Source organism: Salmo trutta, chromosome 18, assembly GCF_901001165.1.
Source record: "Salmo trutta chromosome 18, fSalTru1.1, whole genome shotgun sequence".
Lineage (NCBI taxonomy): Eukaryota > Metazoa > Chordata > Actinopteri > Salmoniformes > Salmonidae > Salmo > Salmo trutta.
In genome coordinates, this window is record NC_042974.1 from 13,907,194 (window position 1) to 13,919,577 (window position 12,384).

The following is a 12,384-nucleotide window of genomic DNA, read 5'->3' on the forward strand; positions in this document are numbered from 1 at the left end:
TTGAGGATCAGCGTGGCACATGTGTTGTTACCTACCCTCGCCACCTGGGGCCGGCCCGTCAGGAAGTCCAGGATCCAGTTGCAGAGGGAGGTGTTTTGTCCCAGGATCCTTAGCTTAGAGATGAGCTTTGAGGGCACTATGGTGTTGAACTGAGCTGTAGTCAATGAATAGCATTCTCACATAGGTGTTCCTTTTGTCCAGGTGGGAAAGGGCAGTGTGGAGTGCAGTAGAGATTGCATCTTCTGTGGAGCTGTTTGAGTGGTATGCAAATTGGAGTGGGTCTAGGGTTTCTGGGATAATGGTGTTAATGTGAGCCATTACCAGCCTTTCAAAGCACTTCATGGCTACAGACGTGAGTGCTACCGGTCTGTAGTCATTTGGGCAGGTTACCTTAGTGTTCTTGGGCACAGGTACTATGGTGGTCTGCTTGAAACATGTTGGTATTACAGACTCAATTTACAATGGTGTTTGTTCATCACTGGTTGCCCTTATCTTGGGCAACAGGTCACAAATATTGCTGCTGTGATGGCACACTGTGGTATTTCACCCAATAGATATGGGAGTTTATCAAGATTGTGGTTCTGTGTAATCTGAGGGATAATGTGTCTCTAATATGGTGCACATAGCCTGTCTTCTCTTTAGAGCCAGGTCTGCCAACGGCGGCTTCTCTCAATAGCATTGCTCACTGAGTCTGTACATAGTTAAAGCTTTCCTTAAGTTTGGGTCAGTCACTGTATACTCACTGTTTAGGGCCAAATAGCAGTCCAGTTTGCTCTGTTTTTTTGTTAATTCTTTCCAATGTGTCCAGTAATTATCTTTTAGTTTTCTGATGATTTGGTTGAGTCTAATTGTGTTGCAATACCAGCTGGCTGAGGGGACTCTTCTCCAGGTTCATCTCTCTGTAGGTGAGGGATTTGTTATGAAAGGTTTGAGAATCGCTTCCTTTTAGGTGGTTGTATAATTTAACTGCTCTTTTCTGGATGTCTCTCTCGTCTCTCCTCCCTCTTTCCTCTCTCCTATTTTTCTCCTCTCTCACGCTATCTCATCCCTTTCTCTCTCTTCTCTCTCACCCTCCCTCTGTATTTCCTGTTCCACTAACACCTCCTTCCAGGACCCTGTAGAGTGGTAGAGCTGGTGGCCAGCGTTTGACGCAAATCAGCCCCTCTCATGCGTCACCATTCATCGCTTTGGCCCTGGCCCTGGCCCTGGCCCTGTCTGAATAATTGTACAGTACAGCCACCCAGTCTCACAGCCTCCCTGCCTCACAGCCTCCCTGTCTCACAGCCACCCTGCCTCACAGCCACCCTGCCTCACAGCCACCCTGCCTCACAGCCACCCTGCCTCACAGCCACCCAGTCTCACAGCCACCCAGTCTCACAGCCACCCTGTCTCACAGCCACCCTGTCTCACAGCCTCCCTGTCTCACAGCCTCCCTGTCTCACAGCCTCCCTGCCTCACAGCCTCCCTGCCTCACAGCCACCCTGCCTCACAGCCACCCTGCCTCACAGCCACCCTGCCTCACAGCCACCCAGTCTCACAGCCACCCAGTCTCACAGCCACCCTGTCTCACAGCCACCCTGTCTCACAGCCTCCCTGTCTCACAGCCTCCCTGTCTCACAGCCTCCCTGCCTCACAGCCTCCCTGCCTCACAGCCACCCTGCCTCACAGTCTCCGTCTCACAGCCACCCTGCCTCACAGCCTCCCTGTCTCATAGCCTCCCTGTCTCACAGCCTCCCTGCCCCACAGCCACCCTGTCTCACAGCCACCCTGCCTCACAGCCACCCTGTCTCACAGCCTCCCTGCCCCATAGCCTCCCTGCCCCACAGCCACCCTGTCTCACAGCCTCCCTGCCCCATAGTCTCCCTGCCCCACAGCCACCCTGTCTCACAGCCTCCCCGCCCCACAGCCTCCCTGCCCCACAGCCACCCTGTCTCACAGCCTCCCCGCCCCACAGCCTCCCTGCCTCACAGCTACCCTGCCCCACAGCCTCCCTGTCTCACAGCCTTCCTGCCCCATAGCCTCCCTGCCCCACAGCCACCCTGTCTCACAGCCTCCCTGTCTCACAGCCTCCCTGCCCCACAGCCAACCTTCCCCATAGCCTCCCTGCCCCACAGCCTCCCCGCCCCACAGCCTCCCTGCCCCACAGCCACCCTGCCTCACAGCCTCCCTGCCCCATAGCCTCCCTGCCCCACAGTCACCCTGTCTCACAGCCTCCCTGCCCCATTGCCTCCCTGCCCCACAGTCACCCTGTCTCACAGCCTCCCTGCCCCATAGCCTCCCTGCCCCACAGCCACCCTGTCTCACAGCCTCCCTGCCCCATAGCCTCCCTGCCCCACAGCCACCATGTCTCACAGCCTCCCTGCCCCATAGCCTCCCTGCCCCACAGCCACCCTGTCTCACAGCCTCCCTGCCCCATAGCCTCCCTGCCTCACAGCCACCCTGTCTCACAGCCTCCCTGCCCCATAGCCTCCCTGCCTCACAGCCACCCTGTCTCACAGCCTCCCTGCCCCATAGCCTCCCTGCCCCACAGCCACCATGTCTCACAGCCTCCCTGCCCCACAGCCACCATGTCTCACAGCCTCCCTGCCCCATAGCCTCCCTGCCCCACAGCCACCCTGTCTCACAGCCTCCCTGCCCCACAGCCACCCTGTCTCACAGCCTCCCTGCCCCATAGCCTCCCTGCCCCACAGCCACCCTGTCTCACAGCCTCCCTGCCCCATAGCCTCCCTGCCACCCTGTCTCACAGCCTCCCTGTCTCACAGCCTCCCTGTCTCACAGCCACCCTGTCTCACAGTTACATACATTCATTCATGCTCAGAGAGAAGGATGAGTGTACAAGGAAGCCATTAGCGGGATCAGTAGAATGGTCTGAGGGCAATTCCATGGTAAAACCACTGATTTCAAAAGACTACTTTTAACAATTTCCACTGAACATTTGAGAAAAACACATTTACAGGAAGTACTGTGCAGGACAAAGTTCGGTAGCAGAATAAAACTGAGGGAGATTTTACTGTAATTCTGTTACCAAACTTCGCATCTTCACAGTTTTTCCAGTTAATTCAATTTTTTATTTATTTACTATGTAAATTCTTGAAAAAAGTAATTGTTCATAGAGTTGTATGGTTGGTTAAACTTTTAAATCAATGTTTTTTTATTTGACTTTAATGTGAAAAATCGTCTTGGCGTAATTACTGTGGATTTGCCCTTGATAATCGTTTAGGTTTTTCTTCATGATTTTGTAGCATTTTAACTGCTTTTGTTAACCAGGCTGTGTATAGTGCAGTATGATGTGTGGATGATTCAATTAATTCCAACTATGTTTCGCCTTGGTGCTGTGTTGTCTGTTCATTACTGTAGAATATCTAGTGGAATACAGGTCAGACATGGGAGGGCTCAGGGGGAGAGAAGGGAAGCAGAAGCTCAAATGAATGACATTACATTATTGTAGCCGCAAGCTCAGCAGAATATGACAACATGGAAACAAAGGAAACCGTATTGTAGTCTACATTGTTTCGGTGTACTCTTCTCTTTTATTCTTTTTGTTGTTGTTGTACTTTTACCCCTTTTTTCCACAGTTTCGTGATATCCAGTTGGTAGTTACAGTCTTGTCCCATCGCTGCAAATCCCCTACGGACTCGGGAGAGGCGAAGGTTGAGAGCCATGCGTCCTCCGAAACACGACCCTGCCAAGCCGCACTGCTTCTTGACACACTGCTCGATTAACCTGGAAGTCAGCCGCACCAATGTGTCGGATGAAACACCGTACACATGGCGACCATATCAGTGTGCATGCGCCCGGCCCGCCACAGGAGTCGCTATAGCGCGATGGGACAAGGACATACCGGCCGGCCAAACCCTCCCCTAACCCGGACTACGCTTGGCCAATTGTGCGTCGCCTTATGGGTCTCCCGGTCACGGCCGGCTGTGACACAGACTGGGATCAAATCCAGGTCTGTAGTCACGCCTTAGACCACTGCCCCACTTGGGAGGCCCTTTTCTTTTCCTCTTTAATTGAAAACATGAGGCATCGGCTGCTTTACAAATTGGAATACTCCATTAATTTGAATGTTTGCTCAGGGCACTTAGGCTAGAAACATGTACTGTAGCTAGAAACAGAACTTAAGCTGAGATTCCATCAAGGATTTGTCTAAATTGCATTAAAGCCTTAACAGATCTGAGTTGGTAAAACTGCTGGCTCAACTCTTTCCCCTTACCTGTCTCTATCAGTCCTTCCTTCCTTCCTTCCTTCCTTCCTTCCTTCCTTCCTTCCTTCCTTCCTTCCTTCCTTCCTTCCTTCCTTCCTTCCTTCCTTCCTTCCTTCCTTCCTTCCTTCCTTCCTTCCTTCCTTCCTCCTTTCTCTCTCTCTCTCTGTGTCTCTGTGTCTCTCTCTCTCTCTCTCTCTCTGTCTCTCTGTCTCTGTCTCTGTGTATGTGTGTGTGTGTGTGTGTGTGTGTGTGTGTGTGTGTGTGTGTGTGTGTGTGTGTGTGTGTTCCTGGTGGGAGCAGCTATTCCAGCTGGCTCAGCACTCAGGTCCATTCTCAAAGTGACATTATGTAAGAGCTGACAGCATTGTCTTTGGTCTGTCAGGCTGGATAATACAGTACAACATGACCTCTCTCTACTGTACTAGCTACATACAGTGATACAGTACAACATGACCTCTCTCTACTGTACTAGCTACATACAGTAGCTCCGTTCACAACCCACCCACAGTCTGGCTGTTCACATTGCAGCTAACTTTAATCTCTAGGCCCATTGTCTTAGGTCAGATAGTGTGACATTTGTCTGCACCATTGGAGGCTGGTGGGAGGAACTATAGGAGAATGGGCTCATTGTAATGTCTGGAATGGAATAAAATGGAATAGGGTAAAATATGGTTTCCATATGTTTGATCTGTTTGATACCGTTCCATGTATTCCATTCCAGCTTTTACAATGAGCCAGTCCTCCTATAGCTCCTCCCACCAGCCTCCTCTGGTCTGCACTGTCGGTTGAGGGATTAGTGTTGTGTAGTGACTGATTTCACTATTGATTTGATGTGATGCATTGTAGTTTAGCTATTTTTTGTTCAAGTATATAACATTTGCGTTTCACCATGTGATGCTTTCAGCTTCACTGCGTAGCCTGTTTGTCATTGGGTTGTTTCAAAGAGAACAGAATAGACCTTTGTCAAAGTGGTGAGGGGGGGTGTGCCCCAGTTGTCACACTAACGCTCAGGCCCTCTGGGTAATGCTATTGGTCTGTCTACAAGCTGGATCTTTCCATCAGCAGCCCAGTCTACCTTGAATTGGCACAACAGCAGATTGTGTACTGATGTCCAGTCTGTTTATTGTGGGTTGATGATCAGAACATATACACAAGTGTTTGTTTGGGAGAATACACACACACACACACACACACACACACACACACACACACACACACACACACACACACACACACACACACACGACCCGTTGATGGAAACGTGGTGTATCCGTCATGGCCAGATTACACGACCCTTTGCAATAAAGACCCACACCGCTTTGTACGTTAGTGGCAAGCTGAGTACTACAGACAGAGAAATCCATTGGCTTAGATAACTTTCAAACAACAGCTTGTTTATAAATGGGTTGGCTTAATTTGAGTGGGATGTGTGATTTCAGAATGAATCATGATATGCCACTAAGCCCCTTGTAGTTTTAGGCTGCTTCCCACATGGCACCCTATTCCCTATTTCGTGCAATACTTTTGACCACAGCTCAAGCTCATAGGGCTCTGGTCAACAGTAGTGCAATTTATAGGAAATAAGGTGCCGTTTGGGCCGCAGCCTTAGTTGTATGGCTCTACTGTTGATTACTGTGCATTAGAGGGGCTGGCCTCGTCAAACAGACTGTAGTGGAGGCAAAGCGGGTGCTGGCCATTGCATCAACCCCCTAACCAAGCCCTGCTCCATCCACTGTGATCAATCTGTCCCTGAAAATCCATCCCTGAGCCAATCTCTCAGTTGTCTGGGCCCACTGTATTGATCCTCATATCATTAGCTAACCCGGCTGTAGCTCTGTCAGTAAACTGTACTGTACTGTACCACCAGTCCTACCCTCACAAGTGTCCCACTTATCCACAGGGACTAGCTCTGTGGATCAACACTCCTCTCAGAATTGTAACAGTTCTGCTGTAGGCTGTCCTCTCAGGGGCTGGCCCTGGGCTCTGGACAAGGGCCTGGTTGGTGTCTCTGGTCTACATCCCAGCAGACCACGATGAACAAGAACAATTGGGTCCACTTTGCCAGTGTGCGGGACTCTCTAGGACCCTGGAGGAGGGGTGTGGAGGGGCTGTGTTGTCAGCAGCCTCCTGAGGTCCCAGTCCTGGTTGGTGGAGGATGAGGTGACCTACCTGCTGGAACGCCACCCGCATGCCCGCACTCACTTTCTCTCTCCTCTTCCTGGCATCCTCACTCTCTCTCCTCTTCCTGGCATCCTCACTCTCTCTCCTCTTCCTGGCATCCTCATTCTCTCTCCTCTTCCTGGCATCCTCACTCTCTCTCCTCTTCCTGGCATCCTCACTCTCTCTCCTCTTCTTGGCATCCTCACTCTCTCCTCTTCTTGGCATCCTCACTCTCTCCTCTTCTTGGCATCCTCACTCTCTCCTCTTCTTGGCATCCTCACTCTCTCCTCTTCCTGGCATCCTCACTCTCTCTCCTCTTCCTGGCATCCTCACTCTCTCTCCTCTTCCTGGCATCCTCACTCTCTCCTCTTCCTGGCATCCTCACTATCTTTCCTCTTCCTGGCATCCTCACTATCTTTCCTCTTCCTGGCATCCTCACTATCTTTCCTCTTCCTGGCATCCTCACTCTCTCCTCTTCCTGGCATCCTCACTCTCTCCTCTTCCTGGCATCCTCACTCTCTCTCCTCTTCTTGGCATCCTCACTCTCTCCTCTTCTTGGCATCCTCACTCTCTCCTCTTCCTGGCATCCTCACTATCTTTCCTCTTCCTGGCATCCTCACTATCTTTCCTCTTCCTGGCATCCTCACTCTCTCCTCTTCCTGGCATCCTCACTCTCTCCTCTTCCTGGCATCCTCACTCTCTCTCCTCTTCTTGGCATCCTCACTCTCTCCTCTTCTTGGCATCCTCACTCTCTCCTCTTCCTGGCATCCTCACTATCTTTCCTCTTCCTGGCATCCTCACTCTCTCCTCTTCCTGGCATCCTCACTCTCTCCTCTTCCTGGCATCCTCACTCTCTCCTCTTCCTGGCATCCTCACTCTCTTTCCTCTTCCTGGCATCCTCACTCTCTTTCCTCTTCCTGGCATCCTCACTCTCTTTCCTCTTCCTGGCATCCTCACTATCTTTCCTCTTCCTGGCATCCTCACTATCTTTCCTCTTCCTGGCATCCTCACTATCTTTCCTCTTCCTGGCATCCTCACTCTCTTTCCTCTTCCTGGCATCCTCACTCTCTTTCCTCTTCCTGGCATCCTCACACTCACTCTCTCTCGTCTTCCTGGCATCCCCACGCTCACTCTCTTTCGTCTTCCTGGCATCCCCACGCTCACTCTCTCTCGTCTTCCTGGCATCCCCACGCTCACTCAATCTCTTTCTTTCTTTCTTTCTTTCTTTCTCTCACTCCTTATCTGCAGATGGAGGGAATGAGGACCTGGCAGACCCCCGTTCGCCCAATCTAGAGAACCACCCCCACCTGAGCCACACCGGTCAAGGTAGGTAGTTACACTACTGGGTGTGTTACACTACTCTGTGGACCAAACCCCTCTCTCTCTCTCTCTCTCCCCTTTATCCCATTTCCCCTTATTTCTTATTCTTATATCCATCTCTTATTTTTTCCTTCTGAATTTTTAGATTCATGCTCATACTATTTTCCTGCCCCTCTCTCTACTCTCTCCCCTGGAGCAACAGAGAGGGCTGGAGGCTGTTTAAAGGGCTGCATTTTATATCACTTAATAGCAGAGGTTTTAATAACTGGAGAAGAAGTGATGTAGTAATTTTGTGGAGAGAGAACACTATGAATGTTTATGTTCCTGTAATTTTGTCTGAGTCTGTTCTCCCTGGAAGTATACACTGGGCAGGAAGAGAAACAAAATGTTAGTCAATTGTGTCTGTCAACAATAAAACATCAAATCAAATGTTATTTGCCACATACACAGAGTTAGCAGATGTTAATGTGAGTGTAGCGAAATACTTGTGCTTCCAGTCCCAACAGTGCCGTAATATCTAACAAGTAATCTAACAAATTCACAACAACTACCTAATACACACAAATGTAAATGGAATGAATAAGAATATGTACATATCAATATATGGATGCTCGATTGCCGTGTGGCATAGGCAAGATGCAGTAGATGGTATGAAATACAGTATATACATATGAGATGAGTAATGTAGGATATGTAAACATTATTAAAGTGGCATTATTTGAAGTAACTAGTGATACCTTTATTAAATCCATATATTAAAGTGGCCAGTGATTTGGGTCTGTATGTTGGCAGCAGCCACTCAATGTTAGTGATGGCTGTTTAACAGTTTGATGGCCTTGAGATAGAAGCTGTTTTTCAGTCTCTCGGTTCCAGCTTTGATGCATCTGTACTGACCTCGCCTTCTGGATGATAGCGGGGTGAACAGGCAGTGGCTCCGGTGGTTGTTGTCCTTGATGATCTTTTTGGCCTTCCTGTGATATCGGGTGCTGTAGGTGTCCTGGAGGCCAGGTAGTTTGCCACCGGTGATGTGTTGGGCAGACTGCACTACCCGCTGGAGAGCCTTGCGGTTGAAGGCAGTGCAGTTGCCGTACCAGGCGGTGATACAGCCTATCAGCATGCTCTCGAATGTGCAAATGTAAAAGTTTGTGAGGGTTTTAGGTGACAAGTCAAATTTCTTCCGCCTCCTGAGGTTGAAGGTTGCGCCTTCTTCACCACGCTGACTGTGTGGGTGGACAATTTCTGTGTACGCCGTGGAACTTAAAACTTTCCACCTTCTCCACTACTGTCCCGTCGACATGGATGGGGGGGGGTTGTTTTCTTGACACCACCTGGGGGCGGCCCGTCTGAAAGTCCAGGGTCCAGGATCCAATTGCACAGGGCAGGGTTGAGATCCAGGGCCTTAAGCTTAAAGATGAGCTTGGCGGGTACTATGGTGTTGAATGCTGAGCTTTAGTCAATGAACAGCATTCTTACATATGTATTCCTCTTGCCCAGATGGGATAGGGCAGTGTGCAGTGTGATGGCGATTGCATTGTCTGTGGACCTGTTGGGGTGGTATGCAAACTGAAGTGGGTATAGGGTCCTTGACTAGTCTCTCAAAGCACTTCATGATGACAGTGTCACGACTCCCGCCGAAGTCGGCTCCTCTCCTTGTTCGGGTGGCGCTTGGCGGTCGACGTCACCGGTCTTCTAGCCATCGCCCCTCCACCTTTCATTTTCCATTTGTTTTGTCTTGTTTTCCCGCACACCTGGTTTACATCCCCTCATCACTCTACGTGTATATTATCCTCTGTTCCCCCCCATGTCTGTGTGTGTAATTGTTCGTTACGTTTATTGTGTGGCGCGGCAGGCTGTTTTTTTCCAGGTATTGTTTTGAACCCGTGGTATTGTATTGTTGTGCATTATTTGTGTGACTAGTGCGCTTGTGTGACTAGTGCGCCTTTGCCTTTGGCTGGAGTGTTATGACGCTGTTGCGTCTGACTGATTTTGCTTCTGCCAATTAAAGTGTGCCTGTTCACTCAACTCTGCTCTCCTGCACCTGACTCCAGTTGACCAGTTGAGCACCCAGTCTGACAGACAGAAGTGAGTGCTACAGGATGATAGTCATTTAGTTCAGTTATCTTTGCCTTCTTTGGTATAGGAACAATGGTGGTCATCTTGATGCATGTGGGGACAACAGACTGGGATAGGGAGCGATTGAATATGTCCGTAAACACACCCCCGCCAGCTGGTCTGCGCATGCTCTGAGGACGTGGCTAGGGATGCCGTCTGGGCCAGCAGCATTGCGAGGGTTAACAGGTTTAAATGTCTTACTCACATCGGCCACAGAGAAGGAGAGGGGGGGCCCGCAGTCCTTGGTAGTGGGCCGCGTCGGTGGCACTGTATTATCCTCAAAGCGGGCAAAGAAGGTGTTAAGCTTGTCTGGAAGCAAGACGCCGGTGTCCGTGACGTGGCTGGTTTTCTTTTTGTAGTCCATAATTGCCTGTAGACCATGCCACATACGTCTCGTGTCTGGGCTATTGAATTGCGACTCCATTTTGTCCCTATACCGACATTTCACTTGATTGATTGCCTTGTGGAGGGAATAACTACACTGTTTATATTCAGCCATATTCCCCAACCTCTTTCCATGGTTGAATGCGGTGGTTTGCGCTTTCAGTTTAGCACGAATGCCGCTGTCTATCCACGGTTTCTGTTTGGGGTAGGTTTTAATAGTCACAGTGGGTACAACATCTCCTATGCACTTCCTAATAAACGCACTCACCGAGTCAGCGTATAAATCAACGTTATGGTTTGAGGCTTCCCGGAACATTTTCCAATCCACGTGATCAAAGCAATCTTGAAGCGTGGATTCCGATTGGTCAGACCAGCGTTAAATGGTTCTAGTCACAGGTACACCCTGTTTGAGTTTCTGCCTATAGGACGGTACGAGCAAGATGGAGTTGTGGTCGGATTTGCCGAAGGGAGGGCAGGGGAGGGCCTTGTATGCATCGCAGAAGTTAGAGTAGCAGTGGTCCAGTGTTTTGCTCAAGCGGGTGCTACAGCCAATGTGCTGGTAGAATTTAGCTTTGTTAAAATCCCCGGCTACAATAAATGCAGCCTCAGGATATATGGTTTCCAGTTTACATAGAGTCCAGTGAAGTTCTTTCAGGGCCTTTGAGGTATCTGCTTGGGGGGGATATACACAGCTGTGACTATAATCGAAGAGAATTCTCTTGGTTGATAATGTGGTCGGAGTTTGATTCTAAGGAATTCTGGGTCAGGTGAACAAAAGGACTTGAGTTCCTGTATGTTGTTATTGATACACCATGAGTTGTTAATCATGAGGCATACACCCCCGCCCTTCTTCTTATCAGAGAGATGTTTGTTTCTGTCGGTGCAACGCATGAAGAAACCCGGTGGCTGTACCAACTCTGAAAACAATCCCTAGTGAGCCATGTCTTCTGTGAAACAGAGAATGTTACAATCTCTGATGTCTCTCTGGAAGGCAACTCGTGCCCTAATTTCGTCCACCTTGTAGTCTAGAGACTGGACTTTGGCGACTAATATGCTCGGAAGCGGTGGGTGGTGTGCTTGCCTTCTAACTCTGACCAGGAGGCTGCTCCGTCTGCCTCTCCTGCGGCAACGACGTTGTTTTGGGTCGGCCTCTGGGATTAGATCCAATGTCCAGGTTGGAGGTCCAAAAAAAGGATCCGCTTCGGGAAAGTCATATTACTGGTTGTAATGTTGGTAAGTTGACGTCGCTCTTATATCCAATAGTTCTTCCCGGCTGTTTGTAATAACACTTGAGATTTTCAGAGCTAACAGTGTAAGAAATAATACATTAAAAAAAAAATTACTGCATAGTTTCCTAAGGACTTGAAGCGAGGCGACCATCTCTGTCGGCGCCATCTTACAATTGTTATAGACTACAGTTATGGAGTTCTGCTTCCATAGGACTAATTTCGGCAGTGTGATTTTCCCATAGGTGTCCTTGCTCTTTTTTTACCTATGTTTTGAGCTGAATGCGTCTATGGGGGTGGTGGGGGTGGGTTTGTGTTTGCGTCTGTGAGTGTTTTGTTTTGTTCTGTGAAGTGTCTTTTACACTCTTCAAAAATACCTGTCTGTCTCAACAGTTCAACAGTTCAACAAGGAGCATTCAAATTCACCCTACCCTTTTGTTTGGCAGCTTTTTGAGAGGTAAGCCACTTACCACGTCTATGTAGCCTCCCCCAGACCATTGGCTCACACCAAACTTCTCTTGGCTCTCAGACATGTAAAGCTTTCCAGGCAGCTTCTCTTGAATTCCCCTCTGGTCTTCATTCACACCCTCCTTGCAGACAGACAGACTGACTGAGGGATGTGGCCACTGCTGCTGCTGCTGCTACAGTACATAGATGGAGTCTCTCAGGCAGAGCTGAAACCACAGAGCCAGGGGGTACGGTGTCAGATGGTGTGTGTGGCATGTGTGTGTTTGTGTGGTGTGTGTGTGTGATAGTGTGATGGTGTAAGCAGTCCCTGGCTGTGTCTGTCTATATCACACACACACACACACACACACACACACACACACACACACACACACACACACACACACACACACACACACACACACACACACAACACTCTATGGGGACTACTGGGGAGAGTCTGTTAATGGCTCCTGGTCTCTGGTATCTGCTATGCTATCTGATTTTACTCGAAGGTGTTGGCCAGTTGGT

The 12,384-nt window shown here is 49.6% G+C and overlaps 1 protein-coding gene across 1 annotated transcript in view; it reads left to right on the forward strand.

The window, feature by feature from the left end:
* The window catches only part of LOC115152867 (protein TANC2-like), a 411,487-nt gene that overhangs the window by 182,736 nt on the left and 216,367 nt on the right, over window positions 1–12,384 (forward strand). The window contains exon 4 of the mRNA XM_029697757.1: window positions 7,613–7,690. Within this exon, the coding sequence (XP_029553617.1) occupies window positions 7,613–7,690 (78 nt within the window). The remainder of the gene's footprint in view (window positions 1–7,612; window positions 7,691–12,384) is intronic.